The sequence below is a fragment of the Oryctolagus cuniculus genome, chromosome 8 (assembly GCF_964237555.1).
Source record: "Oryctolagus cuniculus chromosome 8, mOryCun1.1, whole genome shotgun sequence".
In the NCBI taxonomy this organism is placed as follows: Eukaryota; Metazoa; Chordata; class Mammalia; order Lagomorpha; family Leporidae; genus Oryctolagus; species Oryctolagus cuniculus.
The window spans coordinates 92,555,665-92,575,603 of NC_091439.1; the positions used below are offsets into that span (position 1 = coordinate 92,555,665).

The 19,939-nt window shown below is 43.6% G+C and overlaps 1 protein-coding gene across 14 annotated transcripts; it reads left to right on the forward strand.

Moving 5' to 3' along the window:
• The first annotated feature begins 611 nt into the window (after positions 1 to 611).
• Positions 612 to 19,282, forward strand: COX18 (cytochrome c oxidase assembly factor COX18). 14 transcript variants are annotated; one of them, XR_007909470.2, is made up of 8 exons: positions 612 to 3,762; positions 4,757 to 4,857; positions 8,298 to 8,461; positions 8,800 to 8,924; positions 11,972 to 12,079; positions 13,249 to 13,449; positions 13,860 to 13,907; positions 18,960 to 19,282. XR_007909470.2 is itself a non-coding variant. In XM_008267762.4 (6 exons), exons 1-6 carry the CDS (start codon positions 3,430 to 3,432, stop codon positions 13,374 to 13,376), a joined length of 963 nt encoding a protein of 320 aa, XP_008265984.2. In that variant the 5' UTR covers positions 612 to 3,429; the 3' UTR covers positions 13,377 to 13,788. The 14 variants fall into 14 exon arrangements, 6 of the variants coding, with proteins under 6 accessions (XP_008265984.2, XP_008265983.2, XP_069904136.1 ...); XR_011378399.1 differs by having other exon boundaries at positions 18,963 to 19,282; XR_011378400.1 differs by having other exon boundaries at positions 8,803 to 8,924.
• Positions 19,283 to 19,939: the final 657 nt, after the last annotated feature.

Below are 19,939 nucleotides of genomic sequence, written 5' to 3' on the forward strand. Positions count from 1 at the left end.
TGTAATGCAGTGCATTTTTATTTGAACAATAAAAAAACCTAATTTTTAAAGACCATACAGGTCTTTTTATTTCTATTTTGAAAGAAAGTATTTGTGTATATGCAGACTACATGATGTATTTATATTCTGTCATTCTTTTTTAAGGAGTGATTTAACTCTCAGAAATAATACTTGGGTTAGTTCACAAGGTAAATCCAAAAATAACTAATGCCCCAGTTATTGTATAATCTCTTTAAACCAAGCATTCCATTTCAGAGATGACTATTTCCCAGTTCCAAGAAAGTCTCCCATTTCATGCCTTTTCAACATATAAATTTTAGCATAACATTTTCACAGTCTGATTTTAGTAAATGAAAATTAATTTTTTGGTAAATTACTAATAGTCATTTTCATTCTCTGGTAGAAGAATAAATTACGTTTCAACTTATCCTGTCTTATTCATCACATAAACAGTACTACATCTGTCCTTTGATTCAAATGAACTATATTAACATTTCATAGTAGTTATAACAATTATTTTATACATTATATTCACTCATTAAAAACAGTACAAAGTGTTAGACTAAATGGAGAGATTCAAAATCACAAAACCTCTTCAGATACTCTGATTTACTCAAAATATTTTCACTTTACTGGTTTTCAAAAGTGTTCATTCCCACAGGTCTGGCACTTTTAAAATCAGGATTATTTCAGAATGATTAAAAACAAACCAGTTTATTCATTTTAATCACTGCAAGAAGAGATTCAGTACTCCCTTCTCTCAATGTATTTTTATTTTAGATAAATACATCTACCCAGATTACCTTACACTTTAAATATTAATATTAGGTATGGGCCCCTCAATATCTTAATATACCACCTCATTGATAAATGTGTAGTTAAGTCACTGCATTTGATTAACGCAAGTGGCTGGAATTTAAGATGAACAAATTAGTGCATTAATATACTTAGTATGTTGCATACCATGATTGCAGAAATATACAAAAATAAACTACAGGACAAACAGCTGTGTCATAAGAAAATTCATTTTATACTTCTGCCTTTAAGTGAATTAATATTTTTGAAAAATAAATGCCAACTCCACATGTTTGACTCTTGAATATTAAGATGAAAGAAGGGCCGGCGCCGTGGCTCACTAGGCTAATCCTCCGCCTTGCAGCGCCGGTACACTGGGTTCTAGTCCCAGTTGGGGCACCGGATTCTGTCCCGGTTGCCCCTCTTCCAGGCCAGCTCTCTGCTGTGGCCAGGGAGTGCAGTGGAGGATGGCCCAGGTGCTTGGGCCCTGCCCCCACATGGGAGACTGGGAGGAAGCACCTGGCTCCTGCCATCAGATCAGCACAGTGCTCCAGACGCGGCGGCTGTTGGAGGCTGAACCAACGGCAAAGGAAGACCTTTCTCTCTCTCTGTCTCTCTCACTGGCCACTCTGCCTGTCAAAAAAAAAAAAAAAAAAAAAAAAAAAAAAAAAAAGTTGAAAGAAGTTTTTCCAATAAAGAAGGAGAACAGCTATTTCTAGATAACATTAGTTTTAAAAAGTAATGCCTGAAAAAAATAAGAAAAAGAAAAGTAAATCTGATTCCAAGGGATAATTTTAACAATTACTCACAAAAAGATTTTTTGAAAAAGTTCAGAAGGCATATTTGGGGAATGAGAAATCTAAATGACTTTATGATGATAATAGCCTGTATTAAACTTTTGAGCACTCTTAATTCACTCTGCTGAAACAATATTGACCTGGTGGCTTAAACAACAATTTTTTAAATCATTTATTTAAGAGGCAGAGTTAGAGGGAAGGAGAGACAGCAAGGTCTTCCATCGGCTGGTTCACTCCCTATGTGTCCACGACAGCAGAAAGTGGGCCAATCCAAAACCCTGAAGCCTGGAGTTTCTTCCAGGTTTCCCATGTGGGTGCAGGGGCCCAGGCACTTGCGCCATCTGAGGCTGCTTTCCCAGGCGTGTTAGCAGGAAGCTGGATTGGTAGTGGAACAGCTGGCATTGGACCAGGTGCTCACAGGAATGTTGGTAGGACACGTGGCAGCCTAGCCCACTATGCCACAATACCAACTCCCTCACAGATAAAATTCTAAGAACATGATACTTCCCTCCTCTCCCTCCTTTCCTCCTCCTTCCTTTTTTTAATTTTTGCAAAACTGCATTTTCCATTTACCTGATAATCACAGGCTTAATGCTACACTAAAGAGTTCAAGTAAAAAGATGACTTCCTCAGGAGTAACAGGCTATAAATGATAAATCAGAAGATGTCAGTTTCACTAACGCATTAAGCCTTTTTTGTACTCTATTAGATGAGCACAAATCAGAGAAAACATTTGTCTTTTTGTGTCTGATTTCACTAAGTATAATGGTCTTCCGTTACATCCATTTTGTTGCAAAAGACAGGATTTCATTTTTAATAGCTGAAAAGTATTACAATATGTATTCAAACAATATACTCTTAAAAAATTTGTTCTGCCAGTGATAATTCTTTTTAAGTGCAAAGGACTTTTGTTGTTTTAAGTTTTATTTGAAGGGAGAGACCGATCTTCCATCTTCTAGTTCACTCCCCAGATGCCCCCAATGGGCCAGATCAAGCCAGGAGCCAGGAGCTTCCTGGCCTCCTAGGTGGGTGCAGGGGCCTAACGACTCGGGCCATCCTTTAGTTCTTTCCCGGGTGCATTAGCAGATAGCTGGATCGGAAGTGCTACAGTCAGGTCGCCCGTAAGGGATGCTGGCGGCAGCTTAAACTGCTGTGCCACAGCGCCGGCCCCAGTGACAGTTCTTAAATCAGGTGATGGTACGTTACCCTTACTGTAAGACTTGCTATTTATAGCCCAATACAGGGAAGAGAAAGGTTGCAGGTAGAGTTGAAAACTGCTAATGCAAACGCACCACTAAAACCTTACGCCGCACACAGAGCTGTGTCCGGTACCTACAGACCACTGATTAACACCGGGTCAGCCTGAAACGTGCCGCCTCTCAAGCAGGCATTTCAACAACCCGTTGACTCTGGGTAGTGTAAGTTCCGGTCATCTACAGAAGGTAAATGGCACCACTGGTATTAATGAAAAAGAACGGAAATACACTAAGTGACAACAGGAGCCCTCCGGCAGGAGCAGGACGCGACCCACTCGTAGCAGCAGACTCCGCCCGGGTCCCTCCACTTCCGGCCTGTCCCGCGAGGAGCTCCAGCCTTGAAGCATGAAAGTTGAGCGTGCACACAATAGCTCCGCCCCGTATCTCGTGGGAAAGGCGGGACTTCCTTAGCTCTTACGTCATATCTAGTGCGACGAAAGACGTCACCGGCTTGACTAGAAAGGTCAAGCGCACGCACCTTACGCCTGTGTCTTCGGCGCATGCGCGTGATGGTCTCCGCCCAGAGGCACGCGCCGTAGGTTCTGTGGGGTGCGCGCACTAGACTCTTCCTTGGAGCAGAAATGCTTTGCCGGCTGGGCGCCTGGAGCGTTCGGCAGATTTCTGCCGCGCAGCTCCGAGCCTCAGGCCCGCCGCTACTGCCGGCGCCAACGATTGGTGCCCAGCGTCCCGCTCTCCCAGTGTGGTCAGTGGCGTCGGTGTCTGCAGTTGGCGCGAGCGGCTGGTATGAGGCGCTGGCCGCGTCGGCGCCCGTCCGCGCCGCGGAGGAAGCGCTGCTCGCCGCGCACGCTGCCACGGGCCTTCCGTGGTGGGGCAGCATCTTGCTCACCACCGTGGCCTTGCGGGGCGCCGTCACGCTACCCCTGGCCGCCTATCAGCACTACGTTCTGGCCAAGGTGAGGGGCGCTGAGCCGCGGGTACCCTGCGCGGCGGAGGAAGGTCGCCGCCCCCCGTGACTCGGAGAAAAACCTCGCTAGCGCTGGTTGTGTGACACGTGCCCTGGCTCGTACACTTGTCATTTCCTTTGTCCTGCTGGGTTTGCGCTCGAAGCACCAGGGTTGGTCACACTGGCTCTTAAAAGAATCGGGACAGAGGGTTCAGTCGGAGAAATATCTGTGAAATCATCGTCTTGAGGTTTCAACAGCCGCTGTGCCTGTAGCATCTTTTGGCCCAGTTGATCTTTCTTATTAGAAACTACTAAGCTAACCCTTTGCAAATTTGATTTCCTGTCTAGGCCTGCGATCTGCAAGCCTGTGTCTTGTTAGTTGCAGGCACTTTTCATTTTCTTTGCCGTGCGTCCTGGATAACATTACTTCCCTTGCCTAGTCCACATCGTTTAGATATCAAACTGGATAAGAGGTTAAGGTGCTTTGAAAACAAGGGATTATTGAAACGGCAGATTTCAAAAATAATGACTTTCTTGTTTTCAGATAAACTAGGAAGGGACTCAGCAGCAAGGAGGCTGTTACTTTACCGGAAAAATTAACACATGCAGAGATAGATGCAATTTATTTTTGACTTTGTGGCTATCACAGTGTATTTTAAAACTCTTATTTATCAGACTGCTATTTTATTACTGGGAAATCTGATAGGACAGTAAAGCCCAGGGTGCAGTTCTCATTTTATCCTAGTAATAACCCTGTGACTAAGCATAGGTACCGCGACATGTTTTATAATTGAAGGAACAAAATTCTTGAGGTTAGGTAACTTGCCTAGGATCACAGGTACGTATCCAAGCTGGAATTTGAATTTGGTTGTGACTGAGAACATTTTAGCTTTAGACTTAATGTTTCTTGACATGATCAATAAATTTTTAAATGAGTTGAAGAAGTAAAGGAAAATGATGAGTGGTTAGGAATAAAGAACAGATTCTACTTTTTCTTTAGCTAGGTGGAAAATTTGCAACCAGAAATAAAAGGCATCGCCAGCCGTCTTAACCAAGAAGTTGCATTGCGTGCAAATCAGTTTGGGTGGTCCAAAAGAGTTGCCAGGTAAGCTAATTCCATGCATGTAAGACTATAAATATATGTAATGCATAAATTTGACGTCGATTATAGGTTTATATAGGTTTAGTATTCTGTAGCTTTTTTTCCCAACTCATTCAGATTTTAGTAATGTGTGTGGCATGAAAGTTTTATATACTGTACTGGAAGTAGAGCAACAAGAAACAAAGATAATAGCATATTCCCATTGAGAAAGACCTATAATCAAATACTGATGGCAGTGAGTTAAGTACTGTATTAAGATTCCGTACTAGGAAGCTAGATCATCAAGGTGAATCATGGAAGGGACCTTGGTCAGCAGGTGACACAGATTGTTTACAGATGTGAGCTGTTTTGAAAAGATACAGCTCACAAGGATAGGGAGGAAGAATATGTGTATGATATGGTAGAAGCACCTGGATAGCCCGTTCACTGTGGTTACCCTGTGCCTTTGTGTGCTGACTTCTTGGAAATGCCTTGTCTTGTCTAGGTGTGCTTGGCTGTGCCCGTGGATGCCCATAATCATCCATGAGATCCAAGTCGTCCTGCTTCCATCAGCTTAGTGCTTAGTTACAAGCCAAGTTTTCCAAATTCGATTCCCTGACTAGACTGTGAAAAAGTATTCACCAGCTCGCATGAATGAGAAAAACAAGGGCTTTGTAGTATGAATGTGTGTAAAATGTGTTGTTAAGCATGTACTGTTAGAAAAGTGTAAATTTGTCAGTTTTCTTTAATATGAGATTGTGTCTGTCTTAAAAAAAGATCTGACATTTTAAAAAGCATAGTGATAACTTAGTGTTTTTATTTGATACAATTAGAAGTTGACAGACATGTAGCTTTGAAGTTTTACCCATCAGAAAAATCTGAGAGCTTCAGCCAAAGTCTAAAAGAAAACATTAGAGGCTGGCATTGTGGCATAAACAGTTAAGCTGCCGCTTACAACAACAGCATCCCTTACGCCTGCTAGTTCAAGCCCTGGCTGTTCCACTTTCCATCTAGTTCCTTGATAATGTGCCTGGGAAAGCAGAAGAAGATGGCCCAAGTGCTTGGGCCCACACACACATGTGGGAGACCCTGATAAAACTCCTGAATTGTGGCTTTGGCCTGGGCCAGCCCTGGCTCTTGCAGCCATTTGGTGGAGTCAACAAGTAGATGGAGGATCTCTCTGTCTCTCTTTATCTCTCTGTAACGCTTTCAAAAAATAAAATTTTTAAAAAAGATTTCTTGGGGCTGGCGCTCTGGTATAGTGGGTAAAGCCGCTGCCTTCAGTGCCGGCATCCCATGTGGGCACCGGTTCAAGTCCCGGCTGCTCCACTTCTGATCCAGCTCTCTTCTATGACCTGGGAAAGCAATAGAAGATGGCCCAAGTCCTTGGGCCCCTGCACCCACATGGGAGACCCAGAAGAAGCTCCTGACTCCTGGCTTCAGATTGGCGCAGCTCTGGCCATTGCAGCCAATTGGGGAGTGAACTAGCAGATGGAAGACCTTTCTCTGCCTCTCCTTTTCTCTCTGTGTAACTCTGACTTTTCAAATAAATAAATAAATCTTTAAAAAAAAAAGATTTATTTATTTGAGAGGCAGAGAGAAACAGATCTTCCATCCACTGGTTCAATCCCCAAATGGCTGCAATGGCTGGAGCTTCTTTGGGATCTTTCACGTGGGCACAGAGGCCCAAGGACTTGCACCATCTTCCACTGCTTTCCTAGGCACATTAGCAGGGAGCTGGACCAGAAGTGGAACAGCCAGGACTTGAACCAGCACCTATATGGGATACTGGCGCCACAGGCAAAGGCTTAACCTAATATACCACAGTGCTGGCCCCATAAAATAAATCTTTAAACACACACACACACATTAAATGGCTGATATACCTAACTAAAAGTCTAAGCCTAGATAATTCTTGTAGGACCTGCTTGTCCTGGGATGATGGTTGTCCAGACACACCCTTACACAGATGGATGAGTTTCTAGGGGGACAACTCTGAGGACTTCCTTCATTTTCATTAGTACTAAGTCTTGAAGGGTAAAAGTGAGTTTCTCAGTGGACAGCTAGTAATGTGAGCTGTTGACAAAGATAATATGTTTCCAAAAGGCATGGTGATCTAGAAGTGTGACTTGTTGATGACCTGCAGTCATTTAGGAACCAGAACATGCAAGTGTCTGTGGAGGAGTAACAAGAAACGATGTTGAAGAATAGTCAGGCACTAAATTATAAAGGGCCTAGAATGTCTGTATACTATCCTAATTCAGTATGCTGTAATCTGAGTTGAGTGCCTGCTTTGTACTAAACTTAAGGTAGAGGAGATTTAAAGATAACACCCAACACTTGCCATTAAGGAGACCATGTCCAGAAAGTAAGACTTAAGAAGAGAATGAACTAGTGTGGTTAACAGAATCTTCCTAAGAGAGTTGATTTTAAAAAATGGGGACCAGGGCCAGCATGGTGGCATAACGAGTCTGCAACACTGGCATCCCATATGGGCAGCAGTTTGAGTCCTGGCTGCTCCACTTCCCATCAAGTTCCCTGCTAGTGCACCTGGAAAAGCAGTGGATGATGACCCAAGTGATTGGGCCCTTGCACCCATATCAGAGACCTAGGATAAGCTCTGGGCTCCTGGCTTTGGCCTGGCCCAGTCCTGCACCTAGCAGTCATTTGGAGAGTGAACCAGTGGATGGAAGATCTCTCTCTCCCTCCCCTGCCCAATTCTTTCAAATAAAATAGATCTTTAAAAAAAAAAATGGGGACCATTTTGACCAGCCAAGAACAGACCTAGGACAAACCCACATAGCTGCAAAAGGTCTATTCAGGGATCAAGGGATTAGGTTTGTCTGGAGAGGAGAGAACTGAATAATAAAGGCATTTGGCCTTAGTATTTCTGATATTGTCATGCTATGTCAGCAGTGAAATTTCCTTCTTAAACGTTATTGGCTGGGGTTGGAGCTGTGTCGCAGTGGGTTAAAGCCCTGGCCTGAAGCGCCGGCATCCAATATGGGCACTGGTTCTAGTTCTGGCTGCTCCTCTTCGATCCAGCTCTCTGCTATCGCCTGGGAAAGCAGTAGAAGATGGCCCAAGTCCTTAGGCCCCTGCACCTGCATGGGAGACTCGGAGGAGGCTCCTGGCTCCTGGCTTCAGATAAATAAAATAAATCTTTAAAAAAAAATAAAAGTTTAATTGGCCAGAGACCACCAGAGACAAAGCCTGTTGTCTGACAGTGTCAGATTTTGTGGAGCATTGAGTACTTCATATCCATTGCTATGGAAGTTTTAATAAAAGACTTGATTTGCCTTTTGTTTAGGCAGCCGCTTGATAAAACTATGACAACTAAAACCCCCATATAAATCCTTGGCCATTAAGCACAGCATGGGTACATTTGTGCCATGGGGAGGAAGTCCTTCAAGTAGTCAAATAACATTTTCTCTTTCCTCTTTTTCTCCCTTCTGTTGATCCAGGCTCACTTATCTAAGGAATATGAAGAGGCTTGTTTCAGAACTGTATGTTCGGGATAATTGCCACCCGTTCAAAGCCACTGTCTTGGTTTGGGTTCAGCTTCCCATGTGGATCTTCATGTCTGTTGCTCTGCGGAATTTTAGCACAGGGACAGCACATTCAGAAGGTAACTGTTGCAGTAGTCTATTTCATCGAGATAGGTTCTCTAACTGTGGTGTTTGTACTTCAGAAAAAGAAAGAAAGGAACCCTACTTTTCATACTTGGAATATGTTTATTATTTCCTGACAAGGGTGTAATATGTGAACTCTTAAGTGTAAACAGACTAACTATGTTGAGAGAAACATCTTGTCTTGAGGAAAGATAAGCTGAATGAAAAGAATCCGTGCTGATCTTTGGTGTGAGGGACACCTTAATGGAATTGTTAGGCTACATATGTCTTGTGTCTTGTATATTTCCCTTAACCATCTTTAGGCGTTCTCTTGTTTTATTTAAAACTGTTTCAGCAGGTCTTTCTGTTCAGGAGCAGTTTACTACTGGAGGGGTCCTTTGGTTTCCTGACCTCACTGCACTGGATTCCACTTGGATTTTGCCTGTGTCTGTTGGTGTCATCAATTTATTAATAGTGGAGGTCAGTGGCTTTAAGAGATTTGTTTGCCATTTTTGTCATTGGGGCCTTTGTTGATACTGTTTTGGTGTCAAATACACCTGTGTCTGAGTTGGCGCCATCACTTTGAGCTAGAATTGAGGCACCTTGATTTCTGGTCCCATATCAGCCATTGACTTAGGCCAGTCCCTTAACTTCTCTGTAGGGCTCAGAATTCTCCTGATTGAGAACGCTGAATGAGATCACTTTCAAAGTCTCTCAGCTTTAAGATTTCATGATTCTCAGCATATGAAAGAGTAATATGTACCCCTGTGCTTGTTGCAGCACAATTCACAATGGCTGATATGGAGTCAACCCAGATGTCCATCTACTGATGACTGGATGAAGAAATTATGGTATATATACATTATGGAGTACTACTCAGCTGTGAAAAAAATGAAATCCTGTCTTTCTGCAACAAAATACAATTAACTGGAAACAGTTGTACTTAGTTAGATAAGCCAATCTCAAAAAGACATATATCATGTTGTCCCTGATCTGGGGTATCTAATAGAGTACCCTGAAATGTAACATTAGAGTGAGAGAGACATTTTGAGATTTGATGATAGTTTACAGCCCTTGTCTATTTTGTTGAGGAACAGTGGGTTTTTTTTCTTGATTTTTAATAAAAATATTACTTTTACTTAGTTGGGGTTAACCTTATGATCATTAAGTAAACAAAGTAGAAATTAAGAGTGGGAATGGGAGAGGGAGGAGGGCAGGTTGGAGTGTGGGTATGAGGGAGGGTGGGGTAGGAAGTATCACTATGTTTCTGAATCTGTATATATGAAATACATGAAACTTGCATAACTTAAATAAAATTCAGAAAAAAGATTTTGTGATTCTAAGACATACTATTATATGACTTGCTTTTGGTAAAAAAACAGTAATTAAGATGCCCAGTTAATCTGATTTTAGTCCCACAATACAGTTACAGTGTTGTTTTATGAATGTGCTTTATTTAACATGTCAGTTTGTAGGCAATGACCAGTCGCTCCTAGACTGCTAATTTCTTGCTGTGTGACAGTGGAAAAGTCATTCAGTTTTTTTTGTTTGTTTGTTTGTTTTCATATGATGAAGTGGAAAAAATGTTGTACACATAAAATATGGCCTCTGAGTCAGTCCTGTCTAAGCCTTTATCCCATGGTGCTCAACTCAACAGTTTAGGGAAATCATGTTTATAATTTCATAAAGAACTGTTCTCACACCCTGAGTAGAACACAGACTCAACCTTAGAAATGATGTGAGTTCAAATCTCATGTACCTCCTGTCCACTGTTCCTGGTTTGGAAACCTGACATACCTGTCATCTTTACAGATGAGGAAAATGAAATGATAGAATCTGATACTGTGGTGAAAGATTGTTAAAGACACCATGTGTAGTGTGAATGTGCTTCTTAAGAGCTCCTTTGTCTGTTCAGAACATAGTATTCTCCATGTGGTTGGTATTCAGTGAGTGTTTTATAAAAGAAGGAAGTGATAAAATACAAGATCATAGTGATCTTAATGCCAGTCATCTGGTCTTCCCCTCTATACCAGCTAACAACAAGCTCATTCTGACTTAGTGTGCTCTATGTGCCAGCCACTGTTTTAAGCAAGGTACATGGATTAACTTGTTTAATTTTAAAATAACCTGTAACGTAGGTACTTCTAGCTCCATTTTATTGATTTATTTGAAAGGCAGAATTAGAGACAGAGAGTGAGATCTTCCATCCACTGGTTCACTCCCCAAATGGCCAGAAAGGCCAAAGCCAGAAGCTTCTTCCAGTTCTCCCATGTGGGTGCAGAGGCCCAAGTATTGGGCTGTCTTCTGCGGCTTTCGCAGGGGCATTAGAAGAGAGCTGGATCGGCAGTGGAGCAGCTGGGACTTGAACTGGCACCCATATGGGCACAGGCAGCATCTTTACCTGCTGTACCGCAGTGCCAGCCCCTATCTCCATTTTAAAGTGGAGAAAGTGAGGCACAGAAAGGTTAAGTGACTTCTGCAGTGTTACCCAGCCGCTAAAGCTGCAGGGCTGCCACCTTAATTTAGGTGCTGTGACTTCAGAGTCACCTGGCATTGTGTTTCCTAGTAAGTTACTCAGGAATCCTGACTGCTCGTCCCCACCTTGGTTCTTCCCCCTTCCTTTTTGTCCTTTATCTTTCAAGTGCCTTCTCTGTGCCAAGCAATGTGCTTATCTTCGAAGGACTCGTTGTGTTCTATGTAAGAATTTTGCCTGATTATTAAAATTTTTAGTAGATAATAAACTATACAAATACATCAGTGTTGGGGCCGGCGCTGTGGCATAGCAGGTAAAGCCACCGCCTGCAGTGCCGGCATCCCATAGGGTGCTGGTTCGAGACCCGGCTGCTCCACTTCTGATCCAGCTCTCTGCTATGGTCTGGGAAAGCAGTGGAAGATGGTGCAAGTCCTTGGGCCCCTGCACCCGTGTGGGAGATCCGAAAGAAGCTCCTGCGCAGCTCTGGCTGTTGCAGCCATCTGGGGAGTGAGTCAGCGGATGGAAAGCCTCTCTCCCTCTCTCTATCTGCCTCTCCTCTCTCTGTGTAACTCTGACTTTCAAGCAAAATAAATAAATCTTTAAAAAAAATCAGTGTTTAGTTTTTTGCTTTTTGTATTTTTTTTTTAAGATTTATTTATTTTAAATGTTACATAGAGGGAGATCTTCCATCTGCTGGATCACTCCCCAAATGGCCACAACGCCTGGGGCTGAGCCAGACCAAAGCCAGGAGCTTATTCAGGTTTTCCACGCAGGTGCAGGGACCCAAGCATTTGTGCCATCTTCCACTATTTTCCCAGGCACATTAGCAGGTAACTGGATCAGAAGTGGAGTGGCCAGGACATGAGCTGGTGCGCATATAACATACTGGCATCACAGGGAGCGGGTTAACCCATTACACCTCAATGCCAACTCCAGTTTTTGCTGTTGTTGAAGTATGGAGGAGGCCAGTCAAAAGTCTTTATAATTTAAAGCTTGTCTAATTTAACATGCATTTTAATAATCATTGTGTGTTTTTTTTATTCTGTCCCTTCAGATTTTTGCTCTACAGAAAGCTGGAATGTCTCGTTTTCAGATATACATCACCCACTTTGTCCGCACACTGTCAGTTTTGATGATTCCAATTGCTGCAACCGTCCCTTCAGTGAGTAAGCATGAGCATTGTGTGACGCGTGTGCTTCACAGCCCCTGTGCTCAGCCTCGACTGCCTGCGATCCCTGCCTCTTCCATTGAGCCTGTTGACTACGTTACCCCTTAGCAATTTGAGTTTCTGCAAGAACTAACCTTCCGTCTCTATCGCAAAGTGACTTGGACTGTTTCTTGGGATTGGTATATCTTCTTTTATATGAATGTGTCATACGCTCTTACTTTTTCCTGCCTCTTTTCCTTTTCTATTTTATTTTACTTTTTTTTTTAGATTTATTTATTTGAGAAGCAGTTACAGGGAGAGAGGTCTTCCATTTGCTGGTTTACTTCCCAAATGGCCTCCATGGCCAGAGCTGAGCAGGCATGAAGCCAGGTGCAAGGAGGTGCTTCTGGGTCTCCCACATGGGTCCAGGGCCCAAGCACTTGGACCATCTTCTGCTGCTTTCCCAAACCATAAGCAGAGAGCTGGATTGGTAGAAGAACAGCTGGGACACAAACCAACAAGCCATATGGGATGCCGGAGCTACAGGCAGAGGCACTACACCACAGCACAGGCCCGATGCCTCTTTTTCTTTTCTTTTCTTTTCTTTTTTTTAAGATTTATTTATTTATATTTGCAAGTCTAGAATTACACAGAGAGAGAAGGAGAGGCAGAAAGAGAGAGGTCTTCCATCCACTGGTTCACTCCTCAGTTGGCTGCAGTGGCCGGAGCTGCACCAATCTGAAGCCAGGAGCCAGGAGCTTCTTCTGGGTCTCCCATGTGGGTGCAGGGGCCCAAGGACTTGGGTCATCTTCCACTGCTTTCCCAGGTCATAGCAGAGAGCTGGATCAGAAGTGGAGCAGCCGGAGTCTTGATGGGGATAAGCAGTCTTACTGCTGAAGAGATGGTGCGACCTCCCTCACTGGGCCCCGGCGAGGGAGTTGCTCTCTGTCATCCTGTTTTCACCTTAAATGCCTCTCTGTTTGCTTCGTAGTCTTGATTCAGCCGTTTTTGCCTGTCCATTGGATGTGTCCCAGGCACTCAGTAGCTGCTGCAGGTCTTGCTCAGTCCAGGTCGTTTCTCTTTGCAGAGTGTGTCATTGCCTTTTTTTTTTTTCCCTGCCCATATTTGGACCTTGGTGTCCCTCAGGAGTGGTGGGTGCTAACATTTGTGTCTTCCCTCTCCAGTCACTTGCTCTCTACTGGTTGTGCTCCAGCTTCATGGGCCTCTCCCAGAACTTGCTGTTGCGTTCTCCTGGATTTCGCCGGCTCTGCCGAATACCGTTGACCAAGTCAGATTCAGACACTCCGTATAAAGACCTGTTTGCTGCCTTTTACACCAAGTTCCTTTTAAGAAAATGACATATTTTTCAGTAATTTTGAAACCATGTAAGAGTCACTGTTAACTGTAATGTATTTAGATTTAGAAACCAGTGTATTATTTAATTTGCCATTGCTTAAACTTGTAAACTCCTCAAAGTATGGTGGATTAAAATGTAATCCAGATATATGATAATAATAAAAATCATTTAAGTGTTAGAAATGTAGTCTGTATAATTGTAAAAGAATGTAAAAATGGAACCCAAGTGTTTATCCCTGTTTATAAAATTACAGCTTGTTAATGGTGCCAGACTTTGAAGAACAAGATTAAATACTGAATGATGTCATATTGTACAAAACTGTCCCACGCTTTAATATTTTGTAAAATAAAAGGATCATGTGATGTGACTGCTAATATTCTGTTGGTAGGGAGGGTTATAGACCTATTTAAGCGTCTGATAAAAGTTTTTCTCTTCAAGGAAATCCCGGCACTCGCAGTATAAGGATATTGATCAACACCTCTGAAGGTATTGTGTCAAATCCTAGTAGAAGTCTTACCCTAGTGAAACATAACATTGAATTTGGGTAAAAAACAGTTTTTTTTTTTTTTTTTAAGATTTATTTATTTATTTGAAAAAGTTACACACATAGAAGGAGAGGCAGAAAGAGAGGACTTCTATCCGCTGGTTCACTCCCCAGTTGGCCGCAGCAGCTGGAGATGTGCCAATCTGAAGCCAGGAGAGGAGCCCAGCACTTCTGTGTCTCCCACACGGGTGCAGGGGCCCAAGGACTTGGGCCATCTTCTAGTGCTTTCCCAGGGCATAGCAGAGAGCTGGATCAGAAGTGGAGCAGCCGGGCCTCGAACCAGCACCCATATGGATGCCTGCACTGCAGGCAGTGGCTTTACCTGCTACACCACAGCACTATCCCCAAAACAAGAGATCTTGAAGTATGATCATCCAAGCATACAAGTACCTAATGTGTAGATAATGTTGCCTTTCAGCTTTGCTGTAAAACAATTTAAAAACTATACATCCCTTTGTAATTTGAGAAGTCTGGAATACAGAGTATGATATTTTGCATTGTTAAATCATAGTCAAAAATTTTGAGCATTAAATTTGTTGGTCAAAGGAAGAAAACTAGAAGAATTGCCACCTATTATAGAGGTGATTTTAAACTTGTTTAGAGGGAGATGTTTAGCCTAGTAGCTAAAACACCCATTAAAATGCATGTAGCCTGCACTGGATTACCTGGGTTCAATTCCAGGCTCAGGCTCCTAACTCTAGCTTCCTGCTGATACAGATTCTGGGAGGCAGCAAAATGGCTGAAGTAATTGGATTCCTGCCACACATGTGGGAGACCTGCCTTGTGCTTCCATCCTAGCACACAACCCCTGCTGTTCCCAGCCCCAGCCATTCATGGGATTTAGGGAGTGAACCAGTGGATGGGAGCTCAAGCTCTCTCACTTGCTCGCTCGCTCTCTGGCTCTCTCTGCCTCTCAAGTAAAAATAAATTTTTAGTTAATACAAAAATAAACTAGTTTACTTGGAAACGTTAAATGATGAGATTATCATAGAGGCTTAAGTTAGGAAAAATGCATGGTACAAATTATGAAACCAGTTTGTTTAATTCACAAAATGATTAGATTAAATTAGCTGAGATATTTGGGGACTGGCCAGACATTTAAAAAGGTGTTTTTTGTTTTTTTTTTTTTGACAGGCAGAGTGGACAGTGAGAGAGAGAGACAGAGAGAAAGGTCTTCCTTTGCCATTGCTTCACCCTCCAACCCTCCAATGGCCGCCACGGCTGGCGCGCTGCGGCCAGTGCACTGTGCGCTGACCCGAAAGGCAGGAGCCAGGTGCTTCTCCTGGTCTCCCATGGGGTGCAGGGCCCAAGCACTTGGGCCATCCTCCACTGCCCTCCCGGGCCACAGCAGAGAGCTGGCCTGGAAGAGGGGCAACCAGGACAGAATTCGTCGCCCCGACTGGGACTAGAACCCGGTGTGCTGGCGCTGCTAGGTGGAGGATTAGCCTATTGAGCCGCGGCGCCGGCCTGAAAAGGTTTTAAGTGTAAATTTTCACTGAGTTAAAACAGGGACCTGATTCTGAGAAACCCTATTTATATATATAAAATATATATTTATGTATTATATTTATATAATATGTATTTATATATTTATAAATATATATAAATATACTGTATTATATATTATATAAATATATAATTTTTATGTAATAATTCATCTCACTGTTTTACCATAAAGTAAAAAGTAAAATCAGTCATTACTCTGAGTGATGTTTGCTAAATCTTAGTTGCCCTGTTTCATGAAGCTGTGCAGGCTTTACTATAAAGTAATGCACAGCATGTGGAGGTAAGAATTGTGGCTGGCATGCTCCTGCAGCTTGCTGAGAAAGGTAACTGGTGGTAACTGAGAACAGGTTCTCTCCCGGAATTCCCAGTCCTGGTTTATGACTGCCCTGTTCAGGCAACAGTGCTTCCCAGTCACAGTCAAGGACCTGAGGCGTGTGTTCACGTGGTCCACAGTATTTGGTGGTTTCATCACTGTGCATCTGCCTCTTTTGTAAAATGTATTCAGAACCCCCAAATCAGTGCTTGCTGTGCTTTTATATTTTTTGTTCTAAAGATTTATTTATTTGAAACAGTTACAGACTGGGAGAGACAGAGAAATGTCTTTAATCTGCTCATTCACTCCCCAAACGGCCACAATGGCCAGAGCTGGGCAAGGCTGTACCCAAGAGCCAGGAGCTTCTTTGGGTCTCCCACGTGGGTGGCAGCGGCCATGTTCCACTGCTTTCCCAGGCTGTTAGCAGGGAGGTGGATCAGAAGTGGAGCAGCCAGGACATGAACTTCCATTTCTATACATCTCTTTAGACCACTCTGGAATGATAGGATTATCTTTTGTGTTCCTTGAGATGACTAGTTGCAGGGAGGGTGGGAGTTTTCATCAACCAGAAATGCATGCCCCACCCTCAGCCTCTGGGGAGAGGGAAGGGCCCATGGTTTGATCAGCCACGCCTACCTCATGAAGTTTCTATAGCAAACTGAAAGGTCTGCTCCAGGGTATGTTCCAGGAGGGTGGCTTACCTGGAGAGGGCAGATGCTCCACCCCTCTTGCCCTGCACCTTGCCACATGCTCCTTTTCCCTGCTGGGGGGAAAATTGCCACATATTTTGATGAGCAGAGGTGATCAGTATTGAGAGTTAAAAGTAAGAGCATTGGAGGCTGGTGGGTAAAGCCACCACCTGCAGTGCCTGCATCCCATGTGAGCACCAGTTCAAGTCCCGGCTTCTCCACTGCTGGTCCCACTCTCTGCTTACAGCCTGGGAAAGCAGTAGAAGATGGCCCAAGTTTTGGGTCCCTGAACCCGCATGGGAGAATTGGAAGAAGCTCCTGGCTCCTGGCTTAAGATGGGCCCAGCTCCATTAGTAATGGCCATTTAAGGAGTAAACCAGTGGATGGCCGGGTTTTTTTTTTCTCTCTGCCTCTCTCTAACTCTGCCTTTCAAATAAATAAATCTTTAAAAAAAAAAAAAAAAAAAAAAGGATTGGACATTGTGGCATAGCTAGTTAAGCCACCACTGCTCAAGACGCCCACATCTATATCCGTGTCGGTTCCAGTCCTGGCTACTCAACTTTTAATCCAGCTCACTGCAAATGGACTTCAAAAGAAGTGAAAGATGGCCTAAGTACTTGGAGCCCTGCCACCCACATGGGAGACCCAGATGGATTCTGAACTCCTGGCTTCAGGCTGGCCCAGCCCTGCCTGTTGGAGGCATTTGGGGAGTGATCAACACATTGTCTCCAACACTTTTTCAGTTAAGTGAATCTCCTTTCCTGGGCATACTTCATAGATGGTGATTCCCTATGATTTCAAAAATGTCTTATTGTACCCAATTTCATAGTATTCTCCCATTTCAAACTCTCAAAGTTGAAACTGCTTTTCACATCTGTCAGTAAGTTTGAGAGTCCAAGGCTTCTGCAGAGCTTGAGGTCAGAGGACACTCAAGCTCTACAGACCCCTACACATATTGCCACGTGGCCTGCCTGTCTCCCCTCAGCTGCTGAGGGACTCCTGGCAGAGTTCTGTCATGGGCCCTGAGGAGCTCAGGAAGGCTTCGGAGGTTTGAAATACTTAGTTTGTGTTACACCTTCCCATCCCTTAGAAAGGATTTTTTTTTAAGATGTATTTATTTATTTTGAAAGAGAGGCAGAAAGAGGTATTCCATCCACTAATTCACTCTCCAAATGGCTGCAACAGCTAGAGTTTGGCCAGTTTGAAGCCAGGAGCCTGGATCTGGGTCTCCCACATCGGTGGCAGGAGCCCAAACACTTCTGCTGCTTTCCCAGGCTGTTAGCAAGGAGCTTGATCAGAAGCGGAGCAGCCAGGACTCAAATCCGCACCCATACGGATGTCAGCCTTACCCACTACACTCTAAAAAGGGTGTATTTTAAAAAAATTTACTTGGGGCCAGCTCTGTGGTATAGTGGGTAAAGCTGCTGCCTACAGTGCCGGCATCCCATATGGGCGCTGGTTGGAGTCCCGGCTGCTCCACTTCCGATCCAGCTCTCTGCTATGGCCTCGGAAAGCAGTAGAAGATGCCCAAGTCCTTGGGTCCCTGCACCCATGTGGGAGACGTGGAAGAAGCTCCTGGCTCCCAGCTTCAGATCAGCCAATTGGGGAGAGAGCCATCGGATGGAAGACTCTCCTCTCCCCTCTCCCCTCTACCTTTTCCCTTCTCCCTCTCTCCTCTCTGTCCTCTCTGTCCTGTCTCTCTCTACCTCTCCTCTTTGTGTAACTCTGACTTTCAAATAAATCAATACATCTAAAAAAAAAAAAAAAAAAAGTAACTTTCAGCCAGAGTGCATGTGTATAAATCTTGGATATATAATCATGTATTTAGTCATTTTAGTTGGATTACATAACTGCAAATTGAAATTGTTACACAGGATTTTGGAAACTGAGCCATTTGGGTATTGTTAGCAGGTGAAAGCCACAGCCTTTTGAGTGCTTTCTGAGCCCCATCAGCTGCTTGAATGCCAACAAGCTAAGCAAATCCAAACAACCGAAGCAAACTGCCCATCAGCTAAGGGCTAACAAACATGGTGATAATGTAATTGGGTGGCTTCTGTATAAGTTACCTTGACAGCAGATCATTAGAGGAATGCAGTCTCAAAGCAAAAGGAATTATAAGCACATTTTGAACTTATTCAGTAATTATATTGCTGTTTTTAATACTGCTTTTTTGGGACTCCTTCACTTGCAAGTCAAATAAATAATTATGGTTTCTTTGTGTTGCTTATACCACCAAGCAAAAGATGTTGGAGATGTTGCATGCTAGAACTATTTAAAATATTTCTTCTATGACGGTAGGAATTAGAGTTGACCTACAGAAGCATAGTCTCTCCTTGCTCCCAATCTGCATTTGAGGAAAAGGGTTGGTTCCCAAAAGGAAGGTGCTTCCTCCTCACAGCGCTCCACTCTCATGCTCAGAAAACCTGGCTTTCATGTGTGTTCCAGGTCTTTCCACAATACCAATTAAAATGTCTATCGTGCCATAGCAGGTAAAGCCACCGGCTGCTGTGCTGGCTTCCCACATGGGCACCAGTTCGAGTCTCGGCTGCTCCAATTCTGATCCAGCTCTTTGCTGTGGCCTGGGAAAGCAGTAGAAGATGGCCCACGTCCTTGGGCCCCTGCACCCTCATGGAAGACCTGCAAGAATCTCCTGGCTCCTGGCTTCAGATCGGCACAACTCCAGCCATTGTGGCCAATTGGGGAGTGAACCATCGGATGAAAGACCTCTCTTTCTCTCTGCCTCTCCTTCTCTCTCTGTGTAACTCTGGCTTTCAAATAAATAAATAAATCTTTTAAAAATTTTAAAAAATATGTCTATATGTTAAAACATTTTGATCCCAGTTGATTTACAGCCATGGGAACCATAGGGGCTGACTGATATCACAACAAAGAAAAGAAATCAGTAGGCAGGGAATGGCTGGCTGCAAGCTTCCCAAGTTTAATCAATCAACTAGATTAACCAGACCCTGAGGCCCAGGCGTAGGCCTCAGAATGCCACTTTTTTGCTTTACGACTTGAACTTGGGGTGGGGAGGAATACCAACACAACATTCCCCAAAGAGTGAGTAGCAGAGAAAATCGTAGTTCCTTGTGTTCTACCGACTTCCTGACTGTCCCATGTTTGGGTAAGTTTTGCAAGGTAGCCTTATCTTTAATAGCCTAATCTGTCCTGATGATTTGGTTTTATCAGATGAGGACTTTTAGGTGTTTTGGAGCAAAAGCATTGATGCAAAGGCCTGACATTTAAAAAAACAAATAAAACACTCCAAGAAAGCAATTGTTCCTGTTGAGTTACCCTAGGGTAACAAAAACAGACGTGTCTGTCCTTGAAGATCTCTGCTGGGCTTCTCAGGACCAGGAATGGCCTTTAAAAGGGAGCTGCTATGGAAAATGTCCAATTTCTATTTTTTTCCATCTTAAAACTTCACAGGCAAGCCTCTCTTTTGTATGGCTGATGAGACAATTGC